At 40.2% G+C, this 28,000-nt stretch overlaps 4 protein-coding genes across 6 annotated transcripts; 2 read left to right on the forward strand and 2 right to left on the reverse strand.

The window, feature by feature from the left end:
- Positions 1–37: 37 nt before the first annotated feature.
- Positions 38–8,800, reverse strand: hmgxb4b (HMG box domain containing 4b). 2 transcript variants are annotated; one of them, XM_085277135.1, is made up of 8 exons: positions 8,769–8,800; positions 7,860–8,000; positions 6,393–6,432; positions 5,984–6,090; positions 4,995–5,051; positions 4,526–4,897; positions 2,012–2,134; positions 38–1,353 (listed from the first exon to the last, which is right to left on the reverse strand). In XM_085277135.1, exons 2-8 carry the CDS (start codon positions 7,998–8,000, stop codon positions 1,309–1,311), a joined length of 885 nt encoding a protein of 294 aa, XP_085133261.1. In that variant the 5' UTR covers positions 8,769–8,800; the 3' UTR covers positions 38–1,308. The 2 variants fall into 2 exon arrangements, with proteins under 2 accessions (XP_085133261.1, XP_085133260.1); XM_085277134.1 differs by lacking the exon at positions 8,769–8,800 and adding an exon at positions 8,605–8,750.
- Positions 8,801–10,317: 1,517 nt separating this feature from the next.
- On the forward strand, positions 10,318–12,425 carry hmox1b (heme oxygenase 1b). Its single transcript, XM_085277136.1, has 6 exons — positions 10,318–10,426; positions 10,570–10,626; positions 10,963–11,074; positions 11,172–11,387; positions 11,488–11,760; positions 11,906–12,425. Exons 2-6 carry the CDS (start codon positions 10,577–10,579, stop codon positions 12,095–12,097), a joined length of 843 nt encoding a protein of 280 aa, XP_085133262.1. The 5' UTR covers positions 10,318–10,426; positions 10,570–10,576; the 3' UTR covers positions 12,098–12,425.
- Positions 12,426–14,347: 1,922 nt separating this feature from the next.
- rnf11a (ring finger protein 11a) lies at positions 14,348–19,291 on the reverse strand. Of its 2 annotated transcripts, none has more exons than XM_085277137.1 (3): positions 18,878–19,291; positions 17,090–17,262; positions 14,348–16,035 (listed from the first exon to the last, which is right to left on the reverse strand). In XM_085277137.1, exons 1-3 carry the CDS (start codon positions 18,992–18,994, stop codon positions 15,864–15,866), a joined length of 462 nt encoding a protein of 153 aa, XP_085133263.1. In that variant the 5' UTR covers positions 18,995–19,291; the 3' UTR covers positions 14,348–15,863. The 2 variants fall into 2 exon arrangements, with proteins under 2 accessions (XP_085133263.1, XP_085133264.1); XM_085277138.1 differs by lacking the exon at positions 18,878–19,291 and adding an exon at positions 18,012–18,871.
- Positions 19,292–21,031: 1,740 nt separating this feature from the next.
- LOC146572768 (uncharacterized) lies at positions 21,032–27,999 on the forward strand. Its single transcript, XM_085277156.1, has 4 exons — positions 21,032–21,182; positions 23,097–23,264; positions 23,347–23,493; positions 23,570–27,999. The coding sequence occupies exons 1-4, from the start codon at positions 21,180–21,182 to the stop codon at positions 23,639–23,641; spliced, it is 390 nt and encodes a 129-aa protein (XP_085133282.1). The 5' UTR covers positions 21,032–21,179; the 3' UTR covers positions 23,642–27,999.
- The last annotated feature ends 1 nt before the right edge of the window (position 28,000 follows it).

Raw genomic sequence — 28,000 nt, forward strand, 5'->3', positions numbered from 1 at the left:
GTGGAGGCAGTATAACCAGCTGCCACTGGGAATCGTTCCAAGATAGTTTTAACTACCACACCTATGATATGTCAAAACTCATAGAGATCTGTTAAAGGAGGTGTCCTTCATGGTTTGCAGTTGCTAAGGATATTACCTGGTCAACCAGGTCTGTAAATATGTTGCTGTCATAACCAGAAAGAAATGAAAGCATGAAGGCTTGTCACAGACAAACAAAGTTACAATGTAAAGACAGAATAAATGCAAGAGGAACATTATTCTGCTTCTTTTGTGTGTTACACGAATGGAAAATTTAAAATAAAATAATAAAATAACTTTTCTTCCTACGGAATCATGAAGCATAAAACTTCAAGTCTTCATGGCCTTCCATATGAGTAAGAGCTGTTAAGTTTCATTTCAACATCAAAGTAATTACAAACAGACCTCTTGATTAATGTCACTAACACTTAGTCATTAAGGATTCAAATGTTAACCTGTTTTCAGTAATTTGCAAAACAAGAAAATTGCTCTTTCAGCATATATTCATGGCTGTGATTAAAGTAGCTGGGTAATATTTACAGATTTGCACACATCCCCACAGCTTCATCCTCAAATATTTTCTTGTATTCCCACTTGCTAGTACTTGGCTGGATCCCCTTGCCTTGGTTCTGCATGGCAAAGTGTCAACAAGTTGCTGGAAATATTTCTCATAGTTTCTGGTCGATATTGATATGATCGCATTGTACAGCTGCTGCAGATTTGTTGGCTGCACATCCAGGATGTGGCTACTGAATTGACTACTGACCTGGTGACTGTGGATGACATCCGAGTACAATGAATTCATTGTCATGTTCAAGAAACCAGCTTTTTCTCATCTCATCAAGAACATTTTGTAAGAATATTTAAGTTGACTATACATACCCATTCTGTACAAACAAAACATAAGATGGTATTCATGTACATTTATTATTGAGTTACCAGGCAAATGTAAATATGTGATGCCTGATCTCTACTGTGAATTACCCACTACTTCTAATGTTTTCCAAGTACACAAGACATCTCTATCACTATTCATTTAATTTAAAAAGCAGAGTGTTCAAAAATCTTATCTAATCAAATAGTTAATGCAAGGCATTTAATTTGCATTTTAAACATAATTAACATATGTAATTAACAAAAAAAATGTCCTTCTGAAAAAAGTTCACTTCAAAGTTCAAAGTGCAGGCAAATTCTCATAACACAAAACTCTTACTTTTCAAGTATCAACTACCAGAAAAATGTTTTTCAGGTTATCATTGCTGTGTAGAGCCAGTAGGGGTCTCCTTTTACTCACAGGCCAGGCATCACATACGCAATGTTATCCAAGGTGGAGGCCTTTAAACAAACAAGAAAAGCATTCACAAAGGAAAGAAAATCAAGGAAAGAGGAAGCAAAAATGCTGATTGCAACGATATAATAATAAAGTGCATTTAGGAGCACATGTCCAAATAAAACAATAAAATTACCGCAAACTTGTTTAGTTTTGTTGAGTCTATGGAATGGGTTACGATGTTTACACTGTAGCTTCAGTTGTTTGTAAACATTTGCGTTTTATTCCTTGGTATTATTTTTAACCTTTTGAAATGAGTTTTTCCCTTTTTTGATTAAATCTCTCCTGGATAAATATTTCTCTTTGGTTTAAATGGCATTTGTTAGGTGCAAATTCGAGATGTTTAGAATAGGTATTATAGTACAAACAGTACATTTTGACAGCAGCTTTGATTAGTGGAACAACAAATAAATCAATGCTGAACAATAAACACTGACAGGATAAGTACCGCTACAGTTATTGGACTTTGTCAATACCACAAGTTTCATTCATAACAGCGGCATTGTGTCAACAAAGTAAAGCATAAATCTGCAGGCGTTTTTCCTTTAACAAACAATATACTGGAAGTTCACTACAATAATTTCACCAAGGTGAAAGCATGTACACATAACAACATGTAAAGGATATGATGTGTATGCACCATAAATTGGCAGCAATGCTTACCAGTGTGTGTTGTGTGCAGCTCCTCAGCTCTGGTATGTGCATAGTGAGGCCGGTAAGTGGAGCCATAGCACACAATAGAGAGTCCAAGAGTAGAGACAAACTACTCGACATGCACACCATTTTCTGCAGAGATGCACAGAGAGCCCTGTATCACCCTATAGTGCAATGAATAAGTTGCATGCTTTCCAGTAGTCTTGATAAAACCGTGTAATGAGCAAACTTTTAATACTACATGACCACCCCCCAAACACACACACACACACACACACACACACACACACACACACACACACACACACACACACAGCTTCGTCTGTAGCAGCTTTATTGCTTTTCAGTCAGTTTAACCTCTTGATATTTTTTCGCACACTATTGTTTCATCTTCCTTTGTAAAATGAGTCACTCTGCTGACAGTACACTTATCTACAGTGGGGCAAAAAAGTATTTAGTCAGCCACCGATTGTGCAAGTTCCCCCACTTAAAATGATGACAGAGGTCAGTAATTTGCACCAGAGGTACACTGCAACTGTGAGAGACAGAATGTGAAATAAAATCCATGAACCCACATGGTAGGATTTGTAAAGAATTTATTCGTAAATCAGGGTGGAAAATAAGTATTTGGTCAATAACAAAAATACAACTCAATACTTTGTAACATAACCTTTGTTGGCAATAACAGAGGTCAAACGTTTACTATAGGTCTTTACCAGGTTTGCACACACAGTAGCTGGTATTTTGGCCCATTCCTCCATGCAGATCTTCTCGAGAGCAGTGATGTTTTGGGGCTGTCGCCGAGCAACACGGACTTTCAACTCCCGCCACAGAGTTTCTATGGGGTTGAGGTCTGGAGACTGGCTAGGCCACTCCAGGACTTTCAAATGCTTCTTACGGAGCCACTCCTTTGTTGCCCAGGCGGTGTGTTTTGGATCATTGTCATGTTGGAAGACCCAGCCTCGTTTCATCTTCAAAGTTCTCACTGATGGAAGGAGGTTTTGGCTCAAAATCTCACGATACATGGCCCCATTCATTCTGTCCTTAACACGATCAGTCGTCCTGTCCCCTTGGCAGAAAAACAGCCCCATAGCATGATGTTTCCACCCCCATGCTTCACAGTAGGTATGGTGTTCTTGGGATGCAACTCAGTATTCTTCTTCCTCCAAACACGACGAGTTGAGTTTATACCAAAAAGTTCTACTTTGGTTTCATCTGACCACATGACATTCTCCCAATCCTCTGCTGTATCATCCATGTGCTCTCTGGCAAACTTCAGACGGGCCTGGACATGCACTGGCTTCAGCAGCGGAACACGTCTGGCACTGCGGGATTTGATTCCCTGCCGTTGTAGTGTGTTACTGATGGTGACCTTTGTTACTTTGGTCCCAGCTCTCTGCAGGTCATTCACCAGGTCCCCCCGTGTGGTTCTGGGATCTTTGCTCACCGTTCTCATGATCATTTTGACCCCACGGGATGAGATCTTGCGTGGAGCCCCAGATCGAGGGAGATTATCAGTGGTCTTGTATGTCTTCCATTTTCTGATGATTGCTCCCACAGTTGATTTTTTCACACCAAGCTGCTTGCCTATTGTAGATTCACTCTTCCCAGTCTGGTGCAGGTCTACAATACTTTTCCTGGTGTCCTTCGAAAGCTCTTTGGTCTTGGCCATGGCGGAGTTTGGAGTCTGACTGTTTGAGGCTGTGGACAGGTGTCTTTTATACAGATGATGAGTTCAAACAGGTGCCATTCATACAGGTAACGAGTGGGGGACAGAAAAGCTTCTTACAGAAGACGTTACAGGTCTGTGAGAGCCAGAGATTTTCCTTGTTTGAGGTGACCAAATACTTATTTTCCACCCTAATTTACGAATAAATTCTTTACAAATCCTACCATGTGAATTCATGGATTTTTTTTTCACATTCTGTCTCTCACAGTTGAAGTGTACCTCTGGTGCAAATTACTGACCTCTGTCATCATTTTAAGTGGGGGAACTTGCACAATCGGTGGCTGACTAAATACTTTTTTGCCCCACTGTATAATAGTGACTGGTTAGAGACTGCCAACATTTTTCACCCTAGGTTAGCGTAACAAGTTGATAACCAGCCTCATGTGACCGTTTATCCTGATTGCCAATGTTAAAACAAGTTAATCTAGATAAGGGAAAGATAGCTTGGCTATGTTAAACTCGCTTTGTGAAAACAGGCCTCTGTGAACCAGTTTGGAATATAGACAGAAAAAGATAAAGAAAGCACCACGTTGTAGGACTGTATAATGTTTCAACTCCCACCAACTATCTTGGGATACACTCCAACTATCGAGGCCTTCACAGTATCTGTTTAAGATCAAAATCTCTTCTATGTTTACTTCTGATTAGCAAAGATATAAAGTAGTTCTGGTTCTGGGACCACTATTACCCCTTATTTCTGAATTTATACAAGCAAGATGAAGAATACATGTGAGAGATGAACAAACGACATTAAGTGTCTTATAAAAAGATTTTTTTTAATTGAATCTACTCACATCTGTCTCCTGGAGATGGTGTCCAATCAGGGATAACGATTCTCCCAGGAGGTGAAGGTAAGCTGCAGCACTGGCAGGATCCTGGTCAGAGCAGCAGAGACTCTTGGGGGTGGACATTAGAGGGTCTGTGGCTGAAGTAGTGACACCACATATAAAACCAATGGGACTACATGAATCAGTCATGAAGCTAGTCATCGTGGAGCTAACAGTAGTAGAAATAGCTGTCAGTGAACTAGGAATGGGTGTAGAGTGACGAGGCCAGTTGCCTACTGGAGAGACAGAGGGGCTGGCAGGTCCGTTACTGGGACAATCTGCCCCATAATGCTGGCTATTAAGATACACCAAGTACTCCATCATGGGACCTGGACTCCTCTGAAAGAAAACGAAAGGAATACAAAACGTAATGATTAAATGTGAGATTGGGAGATATAGAGTACTTGGCTATAAATCATAAATTACAAAACATTACCAGACTAATGTTTCCCTCTGCATTAAAACATGGATGCAACAAGTTTTCTTGGATACGCTACAAAGAAAGAAGTAGCCACAAGGTTAGAAGTAAAAGGATAAAGTCCTGTTTTTTGTTTTGATAGATAAAGATTTGAAAAAAAAAAAAATTTAACCATGGTGGGTAAAAAGAAAAATATTTGGATGTGTCTGTTAGGGCTGTTCGATATAACGATATATATCGGATAACGATATAAAAACGTCTATCGTTTCATTTTACGCTATCGTTTGTTTCGTGGTGTCGCAAAAATAAACTCTTTACGGCAATATTTTTTCATCGTTTTAATGGTCACTGTAGTGGCTATATTAATTTCTTAAAGTTCTCTCTTTCTCTTATATTTTATATAACCACACTAAGGACGGACAAGCGCCTGTTTTTATGCGTTGTCGTTAGCAACAACGACGGTAAAACCATCGCGTGTCCGCTTGTTTATGTTCCACATAAACCTTTCACAATAAAGCTCAAGATCCTGTTGAGACTTTTCAAAATATTTACGAATGAGAAGTAAAAAAAGAGCCGGCAGGTGCTAAAAAATAAACCTTAGACTCAAACGTTAGAACAGGCTGTTCCCCGCAGCACGTTGTATATTGGTTTCTCTTCTTCTTACTTTAGCACCTTTGTGGTTCAGCTACCCAATTTCACTGTGCAAGAAACTGCACAATGACAATAAAAAGCTCTAAGTCTCTAAGTCTAAATACTCACAAAGAAAACGGCGGCTGTTACAACTTATGTCTAAAAATGTATAGTTTCATGCATCGGTTAAAACACTCGACCCCAGCTACATGACGCGCAGCTGGAAACACTTCCCGCAAGTCGAGCTGCCCAAGATTCACAGAATTTACAAAAATTTTATATTTTTGTGATTTATATCGTTATCGGGACGATAGAATTCTTATATCGGGATATGAGATTTTGGTCATATCGCACAGCCCTAGTGTCTGTTTTATCACCTCTTCTCCTCTCACTGTCCATCTGTCCTGTGACACACAGACTGGATATTCATGGAGGAAGCCTGAGACGTCTGCTCCATGAGGTTTGTGGTCTATACCACTACTACCTGCAATTAGGGGACAGAAGAATCATAAACAAATGCATTAACATATAATTCCCAGGTTAAGCCAAAAGTGTACATTTCCACCTTGTTATTTTTATACTCTTAACACCTTATGAAATACTGTGATGATCAGGATTTTATGTGCATTAACATGCTATAAATGAATTTCTGATAAATAATAACGTTTGTTAAATAAAATATCCTACTTTTGCAACCTTAGACATTGTAGACACAGAGATGTCAAATAAAGTTGCATCAGAAACAAACATATCACAGTGTAATGTACACAGCTGCTAAGGCCTTACCAATAGGTGGTATGTTCTTGTTCAGGGAGCCACTTTGTTCCTGGAAAAATTACAAGCACTTACATGACTTTTAACCCGTTAGAAATATCAGTATAACGCATGACTCACACTATAAAACAAACATAGCGGTGGTTTAAAGGTACTGGGGTGCAATGATTGTTTAATCAATTTTGTCCATAGCCAAAGTTTTTTTTATTTGTTTATTCTGCATTTGTATTTGTTTATTCCCTCTTTTATACCAGGACCACAAAGAAATCTTTCTTACTTCAAATAAACGGCCCTGTTTTTCCTCTTCACATTATCTTAACATTTAGCCAGCACCTAACTGATGCTGACATTGATGGAAATATAATTGCGTTCCTCCAGTGTCATCACAAAGCAAGAACCGAATTATAAAATTGATTGCAACAATCTTTGTGTTTTATGGTTTTATAGACAGCTGAGGCGAAACACTTTTTTCGACCACTTCTTTTAGGGGTCACCACCACAGTATATATGATCTGGCACCATCTCACCCCGTCTCTAGCACTGCATCCATGGATCTTCCCTGTGGTCTTTCTCTGTTCTTCCTGCCTGGCAGCTCTATTCTCAATATCCTTTGTCCAGTATATCTGCTATCCCTCTTCTGCACATCCAAACCATATCATCCTTGCCTCTCTTACTTTGCATTCTCTCCTTTTACCAGTCAAGCTCCTTACATTTAAAGACCCTACTCTCACCTCCACATTCAGGCCTTTCCTTTTCTATGGATGACTCTGAAGACTCCTTCGCCCTTCCTCTTCCCTTGCCTTCAGCCAACAGTGGCACAGTCTCCACCACAACCCTGCTGGCAAACAGCACCGAAGGCGGTTGTTGTTAACCCGATCTGTCCTGTCAGTATTATTGATGATCTGTATGTTTGATTTGTCAAAGATTTTATACCCAATGCCCTTTCTGCTCCCCCCCCATTTATCTAGGCTTGGGCCCAGGCACTAACTGAAACAACAATTACCAAACTGTAATTAGTCTAAAATCTAAAAGTAAATGGTCTGTATTTGTATAGCGCTTTACTTAGTCCCTATGGACCCCAAAGCGCTTTACACTACATTCAGTCATCCACCCATTCACACACTGGTGATGGCAAGCTATATTGTAGCCACAGCTGCCCTGGGGCGCACTGACAGAGGCGAGGCTGCCGGACACTGGCGCCATCGGGCCCTCTGACCACCACCAATAGGCAACGGGTGAAGTGTCTTGCCCATGGAAGGACACGACGACCGAGACTGTTGGAGCCGGGGCTCAAACTGGCAACCTTCCGATTACAAGGCAAACTGCCAACTCTTGAGCCATGACTGCCCAGAAAAGTACACAAAATGTAGCACAGTTAAAATTCAAAGATGTTAAAAAGACAGCGTCCCTGCAATGGAATATACACTGCACTGCAACTCTGTGCAGAAACATGATTCAAAAATCCCCAGAATAGTGCACCTGGTGAAGCATCTTGGTGCTATGCTCCCCTGCATCTGATCCTGCTTCCTCCAGGTCCTCAACATCCATCAAAAAGTCTTTGTATGACCTTTTGTTTTCTCTGTGGGTGCATCCACTCACTATTTCTGCTTCACCATCCATCTAGACCAACAGAAGAGAGATCAATGATTCAGACAGCAGGAACTCTAAGTACAGTGAAGTTGCATGATGACACAGTAATGTGAGATAAAGTTGAGCATGTACAGTCTGCTTATTTAATGACCACTTCATATACTTTCTGTTTACTGCGAGGATTTTAGATGGAATATGCTCTGAAGTTTAGTCTGACCAAACATGAAGGCTGGATAAAGCTAATAAAAGGTTGCAGCAGCTAATAAAAGGTTTCAGCAGGGACTCGCCGTCTCTCTAAGGTTTATGGGCCTAAATTGCTGAAGATAAAACATTCTCACCTGGGCGAGTAAATGAATAGCTCACCTTCAGCAGACTGCTGACTGTGCAAGGCAAATAAATTATCTAAGGCTAGTGCTAGCTAGACGCTAGTTATGTGTGCTAGCTAGTGAGGAAAACAAGTTGTTTTGAAGTCCTCTGGTTCAACATTAATTTAATGTTTGTGATAATAGCAGTTAAGCAGTGGGCTTTCTACTATGCCCAAAACAGGGGTTGTCGAAGCTTGTGGGTTTTTTTTAATCTAAAATAAATACAAACTGATAAGACCGAGCAGAAAACAATCTCAAACACGTCTCACATCGATGTCTGTCTTCCTTTCGTTTTGTTTCCACGTTTGACTAAAAACTATCCTTAATTCCGGAAAATGCCGGATTTTGGTCCGGTAACATGAAGCACACGACCTCTAACAAGCTCCTAAATCTCGGGCCAGCTCTGTCACAGACATTCCTGTGGTAAACTCACTGTGCTGCTCAGCTGTATACGTGTGAAGCAAAGCCTGCTGACTCACGTTTAGCGCCCGCCCTCCCTCCCTCTCTGTCGGTCACTACGCTGTGCTGAGTCACGTTAAGCCCGAGTGAAGCTTTGTGATTTTATACCTGCAGATGGCTGAGCAGATGCACGGCAGTCTGCAGTTTAGTGGCACATTTTTCAAATCATATATAACATAGAGTTGTGCTTTTTTATGTTATTTTTTTGTCCATGTAGGTTATAATTACGCGTTGAAACGTTTGGCCTTTTGACAAAAAACAGATGTAGCGGTATTTTTTCATCGCTTTGTCTCAACTGATTTCAAGTAGTCACGTATTTTAAATGCCATTTTTATTTAGGCCTTTACATAAAACGTCTAAGCACAGTTTATAGTCAAAGCTATGTAGACACCCATATGACAAACATACCTTATTTTCACTTAAAGTGAATATATGATAATAATCGTTCTTTATAAAAGACCAAAGGTTTAAGCATACTGCCAACCACGTACAGGCTGGGAGTTGTTTCGCTGGAAGAGCTGCTCAGAGTGTTTCCTTTGCCTCAAGATGGCTCTATAAATAACTCAAATTAAACTAGGTTGGACAGTAGTGTGGTTCCAGTTTTGTTCCTGTAGTTCAAGACCTCTGACCTTTACTCCTTCAAGCAGCTTCTGAGGAAAATTAAAATTGGGAACACTTTGCTGACTTCTTTTAATGTTGCAGATTGCAAAACCCCATGAAAAGATTTCTGAGTAACAGTTCTAGGAGGGGTCCAATAGGATGAAGATAAAAGCAGTGACGCTCTTTTAGTGGATGACAGAAGATTTTTGCAGATTATAATCTCTTTTAGATACTTGCACTATTAGGCAATCAAGGATGAAGACTTCCCAGAAGGGTAGAGGCTGTTTACAAGAGCATATGAATTGATCACATCTGTATATAATGCTCAGAGTCACAGTCACTCATGAATGACATATTGTGGAAGAAATAATTTTAAAAGCTTTGTTTTATTTCAGGCTAGTCACAAATAAGTTTTGGGCTTAACTTTTGTGTGTAAAGATGATATCAGTAGCTTTTTACTATTGTTTACATGGACTAAATGAACAGTATCTACTCTTGTTTGTCAAAAATACTCCTCCACTTTGTCACTGAATGTTGATAGACTTGTGTAATATGACAAACCTGCTCTTGTTTCTGATCAAATGCACAGCATTAGTCACTGTTTAAACACTTCCTCTCTCACAGCTTTGCAAACTCACACTGTCATGCTTAGCCTCAGCTCCTCCTCCCCTGTGTGGCTCTACTTTGGAATCTGAAGTTGCAGCATCATGTTTAGCGCTCAGCCCTCCCCCCTGGTTTTCCAGGGAACTCCCTCCTCACACTCTGGTAGTCCTTCCCTCAGCAGTTTTCCTCAAAGTTGCCGTATCATGTTAACTCCTGGTCCCCTCCTACTATTGTTGCTGATGTTGCCGTGTCATGTTTAGCCCAGTTTTTTTTTTGTTGAGGCTGAGTTCCTGTTTGTGTTGAGCTGGTGGTGGGAGGAGGAGACTGAAGCGGATCGTATAAAGAGAAGCGTGAAAGCCAGCAGAGCACACAACTGCACTGGACATCCAGAGAGAAACTAAGGGCACAGATCAGACTTCATTCTTACTGGTGAGTCAAACGAGATATCATACTTTAAATTTGACAACCTTTTGTCGATTTATATCCACAGTGTTCTCACCATATCAGAAAAGGATTTATGCTCTGTTAAAGTACCTTTCTGACATCTTTACTGTCCTTTACTGTTTTTTCAGGGGCACAATGGAAACCGAGAAGAAGACGCATACAGCAGCAGAGCAGATGACCGACAGGTTAGACTGAGCTGCTGTGATTTTATTAAGAACCTAAATCTTCTTTTCCGCTCCATGCACATTTTTCTTTTAATGTCTGGGGATAGATTTAGTTTTCAATCAGCTCTGTGACATCCAACACATATCTCAAGTAGCAGAATATGTTTGGGAAGCTTATGAGCTACATAAACATTTCTAATCACAATATCATAATGGAAGTTTACTTTGGATGCACATATTTGCCCTACATGTTTTCTAATGATTACTGCTCTTAGCCTTGTGTCACTGCCTTTATCTTAGCTGCAATACATTAAATGTTGTCTTTCTCTTCTAATTGTGATCAATTTCTTTTCTCAGGGACTTGTCTGAACAAATAAAAAAAGTGACTAAGGAGAGTCACGTTAGAGCAGAAAACACAGAACTGATGCTGAGCTTCCAGAGGGGAAAGGTCACGCTTCCGCAATATAAGGTAATATTAAAAAAAGGACAGCACAATTGTTTAAATAATCTTACTTTTGTGGGGGTCGATACCAAGATTTAATGGCTTTGTGTCTCTTCTTCTTCAGCTCCTCCTGTGTTCGCTGTATGAGATCTACCAGGCTTTGGAGGAAGAGCTGGACAGGAACTCGGACCATCCGAGCGTCGCACCTATTTACTTTCCTGCTGAACTGGCCAGGCTGAAGTCCATTGAAAAAGATCTGGAATACTTCTATGGTCAGGACTGGAGAGAGAAGATTGTCATTCCTGCAGCCACTAAAAGATACAGCCACAGGCTCAGACAGGTATGTTTTATTTAAACCTTCCATGAATCACATGCATGTTTCTATCTCTGCTAGGTGATGGTCAATTAACACTCTTGATAACTCCATTACCATTTTTTAGATTGGCAAAGAAAACCCTGAATTCCTGCTTGCCCATGCTTACACCCGGTATCTGGGTGACCTGTCTGGGGGACAGGTTCTTGGTCGGATCGCTCAGAAGTCCATGGATCTGAAAAATGGTGATGGTCTGTCCTTCTTTGCCTTCCCTGGGGTGTCCAGCCCCAACCTGTTCAAACAGCTCTATCGCAGCCGAATGAACAGTGTGGAGCTGACAGAGGAGGAGAGGAACGGTGTGCTGGAGGAGGCTGTCAGGGCCTTTGAGTTCAACATTCAGGTAAGGAGGTGTGATAATCTAGGAAGGACAGATCGTAAAGCAAAAGTGCCACTCAGAGGGCAGCTGAACCTTAGATTAGCTCCATCTTACACTTACTAATATTTAGCTACAGCAGCTGATAGATGCTCTGTTGTTTGTGTTACAGGTCTTTGAAGATTTACAGAAGATGCTGACTGTCTCTGACAACAACCTGCAGAGCTCCATGACACAGTCCAAGCCAGTAAAGGCGAGCACACTCCACATGTCAGAAAACATTTACACTTCCTCGCTGCTCAGGATGGTCCTGGGACTGTTTGTGGCTCTGGCTACTGTCAGTGTGGGAATGTACGCTTTATGAAAAGAAACTCAAGAAATACTGTGAAATGAAGTGTTGCTGTTGAGGTTTGAAATCTTTGCTTTGGTACTGTAAACCTAAAAGCAGAAAAATCCCCACCTGATTATAACTGTAAGATTTTAAAAACATGTACAGATCACAAAATACTGTGTAATATTCATGTAATTTATCCATAGGAACCATTCACACTCACACATACGTACAATAAGTGTAATAGTTTCTGAATCTGTTGCACTGATATCCCTTGTGGTTGAAAATGTGCAATGTGTGTGCTTTAAATACTGTAAATATATATGAACCTTTTAATAAAATATTCTGCTGAAAGAAAATATCTCTATCGTACTGTATCGTGAAAATTTTCTGCTTTAGTACAGTGATCATGAAGTTCATTCTAGTAATGAGCATTACTCTGCTGATGTTGAGGGTCCAGCTGGTGGACATGTCCACTAATGTTCTGGCACCCGACCACATGCCTGCTGTTCATTTGGCTCTTAGTCATACAAGAGTCTGGATGCGGGGAGCAAGTCCTTTTTATATGATTTAAACACTAAATAAACTCACTTGCTGGCAAGCCACCCACAGCACGCTTAAGTGTTTTTGCCTCCATCAGACTAACATCTGCTTAACAAATGTTGCAAGCTAAAAAAAAAAACCTTATTTCAGTTTTACTCAGCCCAAAATGATATGTTTAAACTGTTTGTTTAAAACATAAATCATTTTGCCTGATAACGATTATCGTCTTTTTTAAAGTGATCCTGAGTCATACATTTCTAGACTTTCTAAAGGTGTTTCAGCATTTTTCTTTGGACATTGGCTGCAGTCCAGTTTTCATACACAAATAGTTTCTTTTTGATCCATGGATCATTCAAGCATAAACAGGTGACTAACTAACAAACCAGTTTTGTGTCTAAATGTAAAGACAACTTAACAAAGAAACCAATTTGTTCCCATTTCCTTAAAAAAAGCTTGATGTATCTCAGCATGGTGTGAAATGTGTCTATAAACAATATGAGGAAACAAGAAGACAAAAGAAGAAATAGCGTGATTAAAAAAAGCTATCTACAGCAAATGAACAAATAAATGCCACGTCCTTAAAAAAACAGGAAGAAACTCAAGCAGACCTCACATAGGGCATAAGAGATATATCTAGAATTTCAGTTGATCCATCTGCTGCTCACTATAGCCTCATTAGAAATGGTCTCAGTGAAAGGGTGGTTGTGAAGAAGCCATTCCTAAGGAAGCAAAACAAAGTGAAAAGACCGAGGTATGTCAAAGTACACAAAAACTGAAATGACAATCAGTAGCAATCAGGTTTTAAGAAGTGATGAGTGATCAGTGGCGCTCTTTCGTGGTTTGGGGCTACATTTCAACCAGAGGCTTTGAGGATCTTGTGAAAACTGATGAATTTATGAACACAGCAAAGTGCTGTAATACTGTCTGAAAAGCATCTAATTGCCAACGGCTTCATTTTTCAGCACTATAATCAGCAAAACAATGCAAACGCACTATGTAGAAAAATACACAGTGGAACTGTCACTTTTGGATTAGCCTCCCCACAGACCAGACCTCAACATTGTTAAAGTACTGTGGGATCCCTTTGAACAGGCAGCTAAGATACAAAAAAAAGAAGAGCTTTGAATATCCTTCAAGAAGCCTAGAGAACTATTCCTGAAGACTATGAGAAATGACAAGATATTTGAGTTCAGATTATGTTAAAGAATAAAGGCGATCATACCAATATTAACTTCCAAGCTCATAATAATTGTACTGACATTTTCTATCTGACTGTACTTGATTTGCAGTTACGTTTGTGTTTTCTTAGAAAAACAGGAAATGCACAAAGAAATGAGGGCTGACTCATTCTGAGCTGTGACAGTGATGACACATTCTTTGAAGCTTTTCATGTAAAGGCGTAGACAGCCAATCCACTTCAGGGATTAACTATCAAGTTTTAACATCTTGCACACTGTCTATACTCAGTGGGCTTAACTGTTATCAATACGAATCAGTCATTTATGGAAATAAATTATTTTAGTGCTCAGTTAAACACAGAAGACTATAACGCAGTCATATGCAATGGTGTTTGAGATAAATACATGCTCTGTTCCTTAAGGAATCTAAAGATTTATATAAAACATGATAAATTAAATTTAGTTTTGTCTGTTCCTTAAGTTCTAACCCACTACCCTCTCCAGCTGAGAGGTTGAGAATGTGTTTCAATACAATATTTAATGCAGAAACAAAACATCACACTTGTATAAGATTTGGTATCCACTTTTATTGTGGTTTCATGGATTTCCTAAAACCTGTGCACTTGTAGCACAAGTCATAAATCAAAAGACAGAATGACTGTTGATTGTTAACAGCAGCCAGATCACATTTCTGGCTTCATCCTAGGCCTGTTTCATCGTGACACAAATCACTACATTGCTGGTATCTGCCTCCTCCTAGAGGACAACTAAAGAAAAACAAAAGTAATGTCATAAATGATTGTACTTCACAGGAAATTGGCTTACCTCAACCTTAAAAGGCACAGTATGTGCACAGTAAATCACAAATTTCCTTTTACAGTCATACCGTCAATGTGTAACAACTGAAATCATGCTTTACATTGAAGATACATTCCTTTCTACTGCTGTAGCTTCTGTTTTTGCCATTTCTCATCTTTGTGCATTATGCAACGATAACTGACAGCACATGTCCAACACCAAAAGCATAAAAATCACATTCCATTACCAGACGTGGAAGCTTTGGAAATGCATCACTTGCTCATTTAGAAGGCATTCGGCGCACAATCCAAAAGCTTCAAACAAGAAAAGGAGCGGAAACTACATTACATTTTACAACTGAGGGGGTTAACTCACAATGTTAGCTTGACATGACGATCTCTATCCAACAACCCATAAAATGCAAACATACACACATAGAAAAAACACCATTATCGAAATCTACAAGCTACACAGTATCAGGTGACAGACATCTTATCTCAAGGTGCTTTAAGGGTGATTGCACGGTATATTGTGTCTTTGTTATTGACTGTAAAGGACAAACTACGGGTTGAGAGCACAAACTTAAGGCAAAGCAAAAGCTGAGGATTCATATTGTGGGAAAGCAACAGAAACATTCACATATAGTCAAAGCAGCTAAAATAAAACTGGAGTAATTTTCAAAATATGCTCAAAAGCTGAATTGACACCATTTTATCTCATGGCATAGCTTCAGGAAAGTGTGATTTGTGAAGTTTTATGTATACTGATGTATGCTTTTCAGTAGAGAGCATTGTGTTTAGGTGACATTCAAGATCACAAGTTTACTTGGAGAGTGCAGTTACTTCACTTCATGTGTTCACTGGAAATTCTGACAATGATTCCCACTTGATCAAAACAATTATGCATTTCCTCCATTTAGAGAACATGCTACACATCACACATCTTGAAAGAGGGTGCAAATTACACAAAGGCAAAAATAAGTGTAAGTCATATGAAAGTGAAATTACTGTGCAGTAATATTTTGCTACTTGTACAGCTCCTTCATTCGTTGTATTTGGCACATCTTCCTTCTGCCAAAGCATGCTTTCCAAGTCTGACTAGGTGCATTTCAGGCCTACAGAGTGTGCTGTAGGACACAGTTGTTTACTTGTGTGTATTAACAAGCACCCAACAAACATCTGCATCATGCCACATCCCCTCATCTATCTGTTGGAACAGCTATGACAGTTTTGGCTAAAAAGGTGCATTACTTTTAGGCAGAAGCAGCCACCAGGGGCCGCTCAGTTGGTTTCGTAAGTAGACAGCAGGGCTGCATCTACGGGCTCCATGCAGGAGGGGCAGGTGAAGGAACGCATCAGCCATGGGTCGATGCAGTCCACGTGGTAGATGTGAAGGCAGGGCAAAAACCGAATGGGGTCGCCATATTCAAAATCCAACATGCAGATGACACATCTGGAGGGGAAAAAAGTGAAAAGATTTACCAATACCCGAAGACTTTGATATATTACAAAAAAAAAAGCATCTCAAAATACAATCAATAACTCATACGATAACTCATCTTCTGTGCTGTGCCATCATCTTAGCCAGAGGTTGTTTTGTTGCCCCAATGTATAAATCACAGCAATGCTCCTGGCACTTAACAACTTATATTATATTACTCTGTTTGTGCCAGGGGACCCAATTCTTGGTCCCCGCAGAAGAGCTAACTCGTCAGGCCAGGACTCTGCAGTCTATTTACACTTACAGGCCAGTGGCCTCTCTTTCAATGATGAGGATGTACACATCCCGGACAGGGAGGAATGCTAGTTTGTGAGAGGAGTCAAGAAGGCCATTTATGTGAAAAGGGAAAGACCATCTCTGAATCGAGAAGGGGGCCTAAGGGTATATTTTTCACCATCTTACATTGCTGTGATTGCTGCTTTGCTCTGAACTTTGACAGCCTTTTGTGTTACTCGCAGCAACAACTCCACCTCATTGTTAGTCCATTTAAAAAACTCAGTGCTTTTCCTCAACATTCTGCCGCAACGTTTCAAAGAGCCGGAAAGTAAATAAGCGGCAGAGAGAAATGAGGCAGGTCGAATCTTCTTGCGCTTCACGCATGCGCTGAATTGGAATGTAAGTGTTTTCGGCCGTTTTAATGTGGACGCACAACTCTATGAAAATGACTGAAAACGCTAGTGTGGACGCGGAGCGTTTTCAGACGCTGTTCTCAAATCTATCCGGGCTAGTGTGGACGTAGCCTTAGATGAGTGACGAAATGTTTCTCCCACTGAAAACGCTACGTCCAGAAGAACAGAATCAACTTTTTGGGATTTCCTTACCTGGATGATTGAGCGTGCATCAAGATGCGAAAGCTTTGTGTTCTTGGACAGTGGAACTATTCAAAGATTTCTGAATAAACTATTAGTAACTGCATTTCAAATGGGGAAATCAAATGGGGGAGGGGGGGGGAATCAAAGCGATATGTAAATTGAAACAAATGAGAGTGCCACCATTTAAAACTCACTCTTTAACTTTCTTCTCAGAGGCGTCAGAGCCTGGATCAAAGATGCCTTTGGGAAGATGCTGGATGAGTCCTATGCGCTGTGCGATGCGGACTTGCTCCTCCTCAGTCAGCTGACTGGCCAGACGGCTCTCGCCTGGGGTGGGATGGTACACTGGCACAGCCTGAGTGCGCTCCTTGAAATAAATGAAAAGAAGACAATTCGTGTCATCTTTGAAAGGGTGATTTTATATTTCCAGTGGCATCAGAAAACCTGGGACCAGATAAAGATATTTTATTTATTTCCTTGTGTTTTCATATGTTTCTAAATTACCTGAATCTTCATCTTCATTTAAATTAAATTAAAAATTTAAATTAAAATATGATACACCTGTATATCAGAGTTCCTTATGCTTTAAATGTCCAAGACTGAAACACTGAGCAAAAGCAGATTCTGTCTCTACAGGTACAATCTAAATAAATGAACCCTCTAGCACTGATTACTGGACTACAAGCTAACCATCTTTACAATTTTGAGGGCCAAAAAGTGCATATACGCTCACCAGTCACTTTATGAGATACACCTGTTTAACTGCTCATTAATGCAAATATTCAATCAGCCTTTCACATTACTTTGAATGTGGCATATTTGTTGGTAACAGGCAGGTCTGAGCACTTCAGAAACTGCTGATCTACTGAAATTTTCCCATACAATCATCTCTAGGGCTTACAGAGAATGGTCTGAAAAAGAGAAAATATCCATTGAGCCACAGTTCTCTGGGTCACAATATCTTGTCTATGTCAGAGCCCTTGGCATAATTTAAACACCACAGCCTATCTGAGTATCGTTACTGACCAGGTCCATCCTTTAATGACCTCAGTGAATTTGCCTCAAAGTTCAATTCATCTCAAACTGCTTTCTTGATCAAAAGTTCTCTGTACTCACATGGCCTCCACAGTCATCAGATCTCAATCCAATAGAGCACCACATGTGGTGGGACAGGCAAGTCCCATCATGGATGTGCAGCCGACAAATCTGCAACAACTGTGTGATGCTATCATGTCAATATGAACCAACATATCTGAGAAATGTTTCCAGCACCTGGATGCAACAAAGACTTAAGGCAGTTCTGAAAGCAAAAGTAAGTCCAACCCAGTACGAATAAGGTGTACCTAATAAAGTGTTCAGTGAGTGTACATTTCCAAGCATTATAATGTGTTTGCATAATTTCTAGATTTTCAGGTCCACTATTAGGAGACAGGTTGTGTTGAGCCAAACACAAAAAATCGGTTTTGTTTTTTGTTTTTTTAAATGTTTACTTGCTTATAAAGTTAAATGTTAAAAAGCCCTAAATACATTTAGGCAAGTTTCAGCCTGACTTATATATCCGTGACAAAGTGGTGCAAAGGTTTGTACCGTCACCTCTCAGCAAGACGTTCCTGGTTTTCTTGATAATAAGCTGATGACATGAACTAGATAAAGGAACCAATGTTTTAGGATCGAGATAAAGATTGTCACATTGCAAATTATGCGTATACACTGCACAATGTTTTATCCTTTTTTCAAAAAAATATAAGACCCGAACACAAATTATGACTGTGTTTCTAAAATTTTGTAGCAGTAATTTGACTGTGGTATTTACTTTATTCAAGCTTAATTTCTGCATGGTGCAATCTGATCCTGAAAGCTGCGCTGCACAAACTTCAGCTTCCAAATTTAAGATAACAGCAATAACAGCCTCCACCACTAATTAGACTTGAGGGTGGGGGGATTCAATTGTCATGCTCTGGACTCCCCGGGCTGTATTTCACCTGAGACCCGGGCTGCTCTTGGTATGGCGGCGGGGGCTCTCCGGGCAGACTGCCTCCCTCGGAGTCGTTCAGCAGCGACAGGTCATCCGCACCTTGTGAAAATAGACAGTTCCCCATTGAAATGAGACCACCATGAGACTGTCACTTCTTTCTAATGCTGACAGACTCGGCGCTCTCTCTAAACGTTAGCTTGGCTAGCTTTTAGCTGACAGCTGTCATTCGGCGGGGAGCCTTATTTACGGAGAAGCGCTGCAGCTCGTTCGGACGCGATAAACGCCCAACACTGAGCGATACCGTGGCTTTAATAACAACTGGCGACACAAATTTTAACTGTATCAGCGAGAACAATTCTGTGTGTCCGACCGTACGCTATGTTTACAAGAAATACGAGCCGGAACTATATCACCAGGAAGTTTTCTAAACATCAACATTAAACTTCCGGTAAAAGCTTCAAATTAAAAGTTGAGATGCGAGCTTTGCTGTAAGTGTTGATGGAGAATTATAGACAAGATCAGGAGTTGCACTGTGTCTTTGTGGATCTACAGTAAGCATATGTTAGTATACCAAGATCGGAGCTGTGGTACTGTATAAGGAAGTCAAGAGTGGCAGAAAAGTATGTGAGGGTGGTGCAGGACATGGATGAGGACAGTGGTAAGGTGTGCAGTAGGAGTGATGATAAAGCTTAAGGTTAGGGTGGGATTGCATCGGTGATCTAAACCCTTTCTTGGTTACAGTGGTGATGGACATGCTGACAGATGAGGTCAGGCAGGAGTCTCTGTGTACTATGATGTTTGCACACGACATGATCTGTAGTGACAGTATGGAGCGAGTGAAAGAGAGCCCGGAGAGGTGGATATATACATTGAAGAGAAGAGAAATGAACAACAGCTGAAGCCAGACAGAATACATTTGTGCTAATAAGAATAAGAAAACAGGTGGAAAAGTGAACATGCAAGGAGCAGAGGTAGTGAAGGTAGTTGAGATACCTGGGGGATCATCCAGCAGTGGACAGTATGTGCACAGGAGAGGTGAAGAAGATTGCATGGGCAGAGTGGGGCAGGTGAAGATGATTGTCAGGGTGATTTGTAGCAGAAGGATAGCAGGAAAGTGAAATGAAAGGGAAGGTTTACAAGATGGTAGTGAGACCTGCAGTGATGCATAGCTTAGAGATGGTAGCACTAACAAAAAGACAGGAAGCTGAGCTGGAAGTGGCAGAGCTGAAGATCTAATGCACAGAACACAGTGCAATAGTTACACCCTTTTGTACATTCTCTACAGAGAGAATAGCAAATAAAATAGTTTTACAATTTAGAGTAACATATAAATCATGAACAACATTGCCATCCTCTATGTAGCCGGTGTATCAGAAAAACTCAGGAGAGTCTTTTCCAAGCATGACATCCCAGTATACTTCAGACCCAGCAACACACTCAGACAGAAACTGGTTCATCCCAAAGACAAAACTCCTAAACACAAACTTAACAATGTGGTGTATGCTGTACAGTGCAGTGAGGAATGCCCAGACCTCTACATCGGAGAGACCAAACAGCCACTTCATAAACATATGGCACAGCATAGAAGAGCCACCTCCACGGGACAAGACTCGGTGGTCCATCTGCATCTAAAGGACGAAGGTCACCCTTTCAAGGATAGCAATGTACATATTTTGGACAGATAGCTTGAAAGAGGAGTAAAAGAAGCCATTTATGTCCACTGTGAGCGACCATCTTTGAACAGAGGCGGTGGTTTACGACACCAACTGTCGTACATCAACAACATCAACAATCCAGTTTTGCGATCCCTTCCCACACGCCATAACACACTCACATCCTGGGCCATCTGACCTCAGGAAATCACATGATAGGGTGGGGCTAGATTTCACAATGAGCTCACCCGAAACCTTGGCTGATTGTGACCTACAGCCATTTTCACACATTAGCTCATGTGATTAGGTAGAGGATCCATTGTCCCTCTCGGTGGGTTACTCCCACAGAGCTTAAATCTGGGACTTTCCACCATTTTACCCTAGAACTGAAGAAGCTTCTCGGATCAGAGGTGAAACGTCTTCAAGCCACTTAAAGAAGTCCAGATGCTTTTCTTTCCAAGCTCCTTAGACTGTAACCACATAACGTCCTTAACGATGAATAAAATATTCAGCTTCTGACATAACTGCATTGGGTGAAAAAAATAAATAAATAAAACGCTTTTATTCTGAAGGGCATATATTGGTTCCTGTCAAGTGAACGCGAAGAGAGAAAGTTTCGTCTCATTTTTTAACCTTCTTGTGATAAAGAGCTGGCCAATGGTAAGCGAGCGACACATCTTTCTTTCACCAATTAACAAGCTAAACGTTTATTGAGGTCTATATTTTTATCGTAAAACATTAAGCTTTGCATATAAATCAAAACCTGCTATTATCTGGATTGATGTTTGAAACTAACGGACATTTCAGGGCGAAGGCTGCAGCTGGGGTAGACAACCTAGCTACCAAACAACAACCAAAACACATTAAATTCTGCTCTAGATGACCGGACTCATTCGATTTTACAAATTGATTTCTTTTGCGGTTTAAAATAGGCGTTTGAGGTGTTGTACGCGAGCAGGACCGGCCCACATTATGGCCGGGAAATCTGCTACACAGCCGAGTTGTCCCACCATCCCCAATAACCTGGGTCTAATGTGCCTCCGTTACGGTACGGTATGGCCACCATATACACTCCACAGCGCATACTGTGTGTGGCCCAAACACATAAAACATAGCTACACATGGGGAGCTGGTTTCTCTCAGCCGTGGCAGAGAGTGGGCTGAACCCCGAGAGAAAAGTGTTCACACCCCGTGTGCACATACACGAAGCCACTTTATATGCTCGTACTGCTCTTACCCTCTGTTATGGTCGTACTTTAATGTCATCTGAGCCATTTTCATTCAGTTTCATGTTGCTTTGTTGAATTAATTGATCGATTTTACTCTATAGAGCCACTTTATTGCGTTATATGTTCATTTTTACAGACGCTTTTTATTGTATTTTATTTAGATTTTTACGTATCGAGCTTATCGGATTATATTGAGCTTTACACATGTCATTGAGCTCCATGTAGATTTTTTCCTTTATGACTTCCTTTATTATTTATTGTGTTTGTGTGTGTGTGTGTGTGTGTGTGTGTGTGTGTGTGTGTGTGTGTGTGTATTGTTTTCATTTTGTGTTGTTTTGTACTATTGTCTTCTATTTTGAGTGGATGGAGCTATTTTACTTTATTGAATGTATTTTTTTCGGTAGCACTTTATAATAATATAATAATAAGTGCTTAATTCCTCGTGTATATAGCATTACTCCTTAGTATGCAATTTTTAAACACAGATACATTATTATGACCATGATTATGATCGTGATAATTACTAGCAGTCACTTAGTAGCAGTGATAGCTTTACATAGTTACACCATGTACAGCAGTGATAGTTGTATATGGTGTAACAACATCAGATCAGGAGGATTATGAAGGCACGTAGGCTGATGTTCATTTTCCTGATGTTTCATATGACTTTTGTCATGTGACTTTGTCTTGTTTTGCCCAACTCTTGTTCTTCTATAAATGCCAGGCAAATGGACGATAAGCTGCTATTTGCTAGCCTGTTTTTGTTGTTTTGCATTGTTTTGTCCTTTTGTCCCATATGTGTCAAAGTGCACATTTTTAAGTGCTGTTTGATATAAAAAGAGTCAAAACTCAGGAGAACAAGTGTGGATTTTATTTCCTTGTTCTTTTACTTGTGAAACAACCATTATGATGGACTCAAAGTCAAATACTTTGCTTTTGTTTTTTATTTATTTTTTATTGCATCCATACATATATTGTTACCTACCTAAGCTTAAATTTAGATTACCATAATTATTTAATATGCCACACTAAGGTCTCTTTTTCAGAATATGACTAATCCAAACAATATCCATTGCTAAGTTGTGCAGTTGTTCTTGGTGATTGAATGCATTTCAGTTCTGTAAGTGTTGGGAATAAAATAAACAATATTTAAAGAAGCCTAATTGCCCATTATACATCGTTCCTGTTATAAGAAATTCCTAAACTACCAGAAATAGAGACCTGAAATCATTGTCAGTAGTCGCAGCTACAGAGACCCACTGGTGCTGTTGTGGTAACTCGAGTCATGTTACAGAATTGCCTGCCTGCACATCAGACTGTCTCTAATGGCACTTCATTCATTTAGGCCTCGGTTCAGCAACCCCCTCCACCCCTTCCACCCCCTCCACCTGTTACTTTGGCTTCTGGAAAGCCTCCATCTTCACCGTGCCCTCAGCATGCTGCAATACCAATACCTCCTGAATATCCTCCAGTTCAGGAGACAAGTGGATCATCGCAGGCAAATTTCTCAGAGGTAAATGTCTCCCCCACAGTCTGTGGTTATACTGACATGAGACCCTTCAAAAAGTTTCATGATTTAATCTCTCAACATCCAGAATGGATCATCTCCACCCCTGCAAAATGGATTACAGGTTCCACCATCGCAAGACAGTGCAGGGCCTGAGCTGTCAGATGGTGATGAAGAAAATAAGCACCTCCCAGTGCAGGAAACAGACCCTGCACCGCAGACGTTAGCCCAACAGGTCAGTTGTCTCTGAGCAGAAACTTAAAAACTGATTTTCATTATTAAAAAGACTAATTAGATTCCATCTTCTTCAGAGTTCTGGATCCAGGGTGCCCGATGAAGCTGACGCTCAGGCAGGTGAGAATGGAGAGGAGCGCATGCCCTGAGGAGCTTCAGTTACTTGCTGATACTTGAAATTTCAAGCAGTTGGGATCATTTTAATGTCATTATATTGCAGTGAACTTCTACTTTGTCTTTTTAATTTTAGCTAGGCTCTACGAAGCGCTTTGCTATGTGTTTCTCATTCAGTCATAAAAACGTGTACTTCATGAAGTTCATGCCTTGCTTATGGAATTTGCACATAGTTAAACTACTAGCTATTAGAGACAATCCACTTACCTACCTTAGCCACTCCTGAACAAGCCAAAGTACATTAAAATCATTAAAGTACCTCGGTGACCTTGACCTCAAGGTCAGAGGTCAAGTTTTCTGAAAATCTGGTGAATACAATAACCAAAGAAGAAAGTAATGATTTTCAAATCTATACTATAGGTGCATCTACTAGGAGGCTGAGGGTAGCATTAGCGGCCATAAGTATTTTTTCCATTATTTTTAATTTATTGAATATGAGGAAAGAAAATGTCTAACTTTTCCCCCAGTTTACCTTTCACAGGCAGGGATATATTACTGGTTGAAGTAAGGAAAATATTTTGAAACTTGATCAAATCGATGCCAAATCATAGGAGTTTATGATTCATAATTCTAAAGTCATTTTAATTTATTTATGATCTTAAATCTTTGAAGTGATCAAGCAGTCATCTGATGCCTCGTGCTCTTTGGCACTGTAACCGGTAAGAAGTGCACTATTGCCATGTGGGGAAAAGAAAAAAGCTCACCAGCACATGCACTTTGTCAGAAATTTTTAATGTGGTTGTTGAATATACCTCAGTGATGTTTTATTTCTGGTTTACTTTAATTTGTCATGACTTACGCTGAAACACAGGACCATACTGCACATACTTAGTGTGAACACTCATTTGTAAAAAGTCATTACCGTGCAGCGTATTAACCAACAACGTTTTGCTCAAAAATAGTATTTAAAAACTAATTTTGGTCTTCCAAATAAATTATTGTCATTTCTTTTTATCTGTTTGTATCAGTGTATTTAACGTTATGTTCGTGTGCTAATGTGCTTACTGCTGGCTGGACAGGAATCCTTTCCTGGAGTATGAGCTAGTAGCTCAGAATACTTAAGTCAAACTTGCAGCTGCAGTGCTTGAAACCTGTAAATGTATCTTTAAAAAAACCCCAAATATTTAAACACTGTTGAACCAAATTTTGTCCTTTTTTTGTCACTTGCCCTTTTTTTTTTTTTTATTAAACTTTTTCTTGTTTTGAACACTTGCATTACTGTTTTTGAAGGAAGGCTTGACAGTGTTTGGTGAGTTCCATAATGCAGCGGTCCCCAACCCCCGGGTTTGGTACTGGGCCAGGAGAGTTGAAGCTCGGGTGTTAAATGTATGGTTTTCAGAGTTTTCATCGTTAACTCGGTTTCCCTGGGTCTTTTCCTGTGTTGTAGTTGTGCGTCTTATTTTCAAAGAAATATTTACGCATTACCATAGTGACCAGAGAGCATTAAGGGCCAGAGAGGAGGACGTTACTCACAATGTTGTTGGCGCTGCTAATAAAGTTACAAAATTACACAGTGAATTTGTGTTTATTATCATATTTACAAAATACCACCGTTTTTTTTCTTGGTCGTATCATTTTATTTTGTTGTATTTATCCGCGACACCTTAAAGGCCGGTCCGTGAAAATCTTGTCTGACATTAAAACGGTCCGTGGCACAAAAAAGGTTGGGGACCACTGCTTTAATGAATGCAACAAAGAGCCTGCAGGCCCTGCTAGCAGCTCTGTGAGGCTGTACCACTGCGAATCACATTGAGTGAAATGCGAACGCTCAGGTCACAATGCTATCAATCTGGTTTTTAACAAGTATAACGTTTAATAAGTTTCCCATCTCATTTTAGACGGGGACCAGTGCAGTTAAAGCTTTAAAGATGATCCATGTCAGCAATACCAATATTCTTTCTTTGCACATTTTGCACCTCTATACCAAAGTTTCAAGAAATCAGCTTGATGGTGTTTTAAGAAAAAGGAACAGCGCTGACAACATACTAGAAACTGGAGATAAAAATGACATAAATAAATTTCTAACTTTGTTATAAAGTATTTAGTTTGCAATTATTTTGACCAACTAATTTCATAACACGACATGAAAAGTGATTAAATAACCAAATTCAGCAGTTTGCCCTCTGGGCACTACTGACATTCCACATTTGAATCTGGAACAAAGAGGTGGGGCATGTAGCCTGAATGCTTTCAAATTCCAAACACCCTGCAAAGAGACAAGTTATTTTTTAATGTATGCAAGTCCAGTTTAGAAACACTAAGGACTGAAGTATATTAACAGCTGTTCCTGAGGCATTTCTTTTATGCATTATCCTACATACTGAAAGAATGACATGGCACAGCAAGATGGTACAGTCAAGAACATCCTTTTTATTCAATCAGGTGCTGCTCTTCTCAAACTGTGTTTTTCTTCTTATGGAAAAGAAACTGTAATTAACACATGCATTTCACCTAGAGCTCTGGGGGTGTTCTCACAAAGAAGTGGTGCTGCACTGAGGGCATAGACAGAGGCATAGAAGACTTGGGAGTGAGGGGGCCTAGGGTGCTGCCTAATTCACCATTAAACCATACACACTTAAGAAGAAAAAGAACTAAAATAAACAACAGAACAAAAACACGGATTAATCCTGCATGAGGTGGTCGGAGGAGAAAAATGGAGGGACTCCCTGGATCCTCAAAAATCTGAGAGATCAGGTTCATGCTGGCCTTTTTCTATCTGGTTGATGTGTGGTGAATGGCTAATACTGCTGTGGGTTTCCATGTGTGAAACCCACTGTAAAAATAGCAATAAAGAAAAAAAAAGAGATTCACTTTATAAGATTGGTTAAAATGGATGTGGGATTTATGCTGGTAAAGCATCGCCCCTCTTTCAGCCTCATGCACGACAAGTCCGGTTATAAGGTGCTTGTAGCTTTCATTTTACAGTCCAAGGCATACTCAAAGAGAGCCTAAACGACAGCATACCCTGATAGCAAATATGAAAAGAACTCCAAATTAAAAAAGGAAACAAAAAAGAGGGAATAAAACAAAGCCAAAAAATAAATACCTTAAACAAAAAGAGCAAACTCTTATCCTAGCCCATGCAGCCCCTTTCCAACTTCCCAAAGCAGTTCATCTATCCCTCTCAACCCCATTAATCTTCCCCTTAAACCTCTTGAACCCAAACCCCTGAACCACTGTCGTCCCTTCCTCACCCACCCAGGGACACCCCCAAAAGCCCGTCAGCGTAATTTGTTCACTTACATTAGCTGCTGAATGGAGAAGCTGAAGAAGATGGGTATGGTAATACAATGTGAAGCATACAGACAAGAATAACATGTGAGCTAACTGCATTCTGCTCAGACAAAAGTTTTTCGGCAATATTTTTTTTTCATCCTCCCAACAGCAGAGAGGGCAGGAGAGAGAGAGAGAGAGAGAGAGAGAGAGAAAGAGAGAGAGAGACGAGAGTGACAGACACACAGTTACAGACTACTCCAGTGTCTAAGAGAAAACAGACAGTGGAGACAGAGGGGAAGAAAAAAGCAAGAGCTGAACGAGAACAAGTTTTTTTGCCTTTTCAATTTTTTTTCTCATTTATCAATAAAAAGTAAAGAACTAATTCACACCAGTTTCCTTTCGTACTATATATATGTATATATATATATATAGCTTTGAAAAGGAAGAGAGGATAGAAGGGAAGGAACAATGGAGGGAATTCATTTTCGAAGCCGGAGGAAAGAGGTGCCCCTGATCGCTGAATGGGTGATGACCTTTTGCCTCCTTACAGCACTCAGGGGCAACCTGCTACCTCAAGCTGTTTCAAGGAAAAAAACAAATGAAAAGAAAAAAAGGGCCATCTTGATTACAAAATGGAGTCTGTGAACAAAAGGCACTTTCAAGGGACAACCTTTAACTGCTGGGAAACTATACACTACAGCACAAGCACTATAAGAGTCATTTACAGAGGAGGGGGTGGAACAGGGGAGAGGCTCACCTTGCTGCCTGTTTCACAAATGGCTCAGACCTCATATGTATGCCAGATTAAAAGCTTCTTTTACCCCTTTTCTGCTAACTGTACAGAAGGTCTCGGTCCACTTCAACGTCAGGTGTCTCAACACAGCCTGCTGAGCTCCATCCAACTCCAGATTTAGAAACATACTCGGATGATAATGGGAAAAAACTGATTTTGGGATGTGAAGTATCTCCGCAGTACTGGGAGAGACTTGTCATGTGTCAATGCCAATGTATGTGATAAAATGAATTAACTGGGAAGGTTTTTTGTTTGTTTTGTTTTGCTGGTGAGTTTCAGGCAGTGCGCAGGTAGGTTATTTAAAGAGTTTCTTGGGCTCGACAGT

The sequence above is a fragment of the Mchenga conophoros genome, linkage group LG6 (assembly GCF_057382185.1).
Source record: "Mchenga conophoros isolate Kocher_MC1m ecotype Shallow Benthic linkage group LG6, M_conophoros_male_GT1.1, whole genome shotgun sequence".
Classification (NCBI taxonomy): domain Eukaryota; kingdom Metazoa; phylum Chordata; class Actinopteri; order Cichliformes; family Cichlidae; genus Mchenga; species Mchenga conophoros.

Bases quoted from the DNA above. Each gene is read 5' to 3' on its own strand.
- hmgxb4b (XM_085277135.1), bottom strand. From the start codon at position 8,000: ATGGATGGTGAAGCAGAAATAGTGAGTGGATGCACCCACAGAGAAAAC. The intron at 6,433-7,859 runs GTGCACTATTCT...TAATTTTTCCAG, and splicing joins GCACCAAGATGCTTCACCAG to GAACAAAGTGGCTCCCTGAA. The intron at 5,052-5,983 runs GTGATAAAACAG...CTTTCTTTGTAG, and splicing joins GGACAGTGAGAGGAGAAGAG to CGTATCCAAGAAAACTTGTT.
- hmox1b (XM_085277136.1), top strand. From the start codon at position 10,577: ATGGAAACCGAGAAGAAGACGCATACAGCAGCAGAGCAGATGACCGAC. The intron at 11,075-11,171 runs GTAATATTAAAA...CTTCTTCTTCAG, and splicing joins TCACGCTTCCGCAATATAAG to CTCCTCCTGTGTTCGCTGTA. The intron at 11,388-11,487 runs GTATGTTTTATT...ACCATTTTTTAG, and splicing joins ACAGCCACAGGCTCAGACAG to ATTGGCAAAGAAAACCCTGA.
- rnf11a (XM_085277137.1), bottom strand. From the start codon at position 18,994: ATGGGGAACTGTCTATTTTCACAAGGTGCGGATGACCTGTCGCTGCTG. The intron at 17,263-18,877 runs GTGAAATACAGC...ATTTATTTCAAG, and splicing joins AAGAGCAGCCCGGGTCTCAG to GAGCGCACTCAGGCTGTGCC. The intron at 16,036-17,089 runs GTGAGTTTTAAA...TTTCCCCTCCAG, and splicing joins TCTGAGAAGAAAGTTAAAGA to ATGTGTCATCTGCATGTTGG.
- LOC146572768 (XM_085277156.1), top strand. The intron at 23,265-23,346 runs GTAAATGTCTCC...CTCAACATCCAG, and splicing joins CGCAGGCAAATTTCTCAGAG to AATGGATCATCTCCACCCCT. The intron at 23,494-23,569 runs GTCAGTTGTCTC...CATCTTCTTCAG, and splicing joins CGCAGACGTTAGCCCAACAG to AGTTCTGGATCCAGGGTGCC.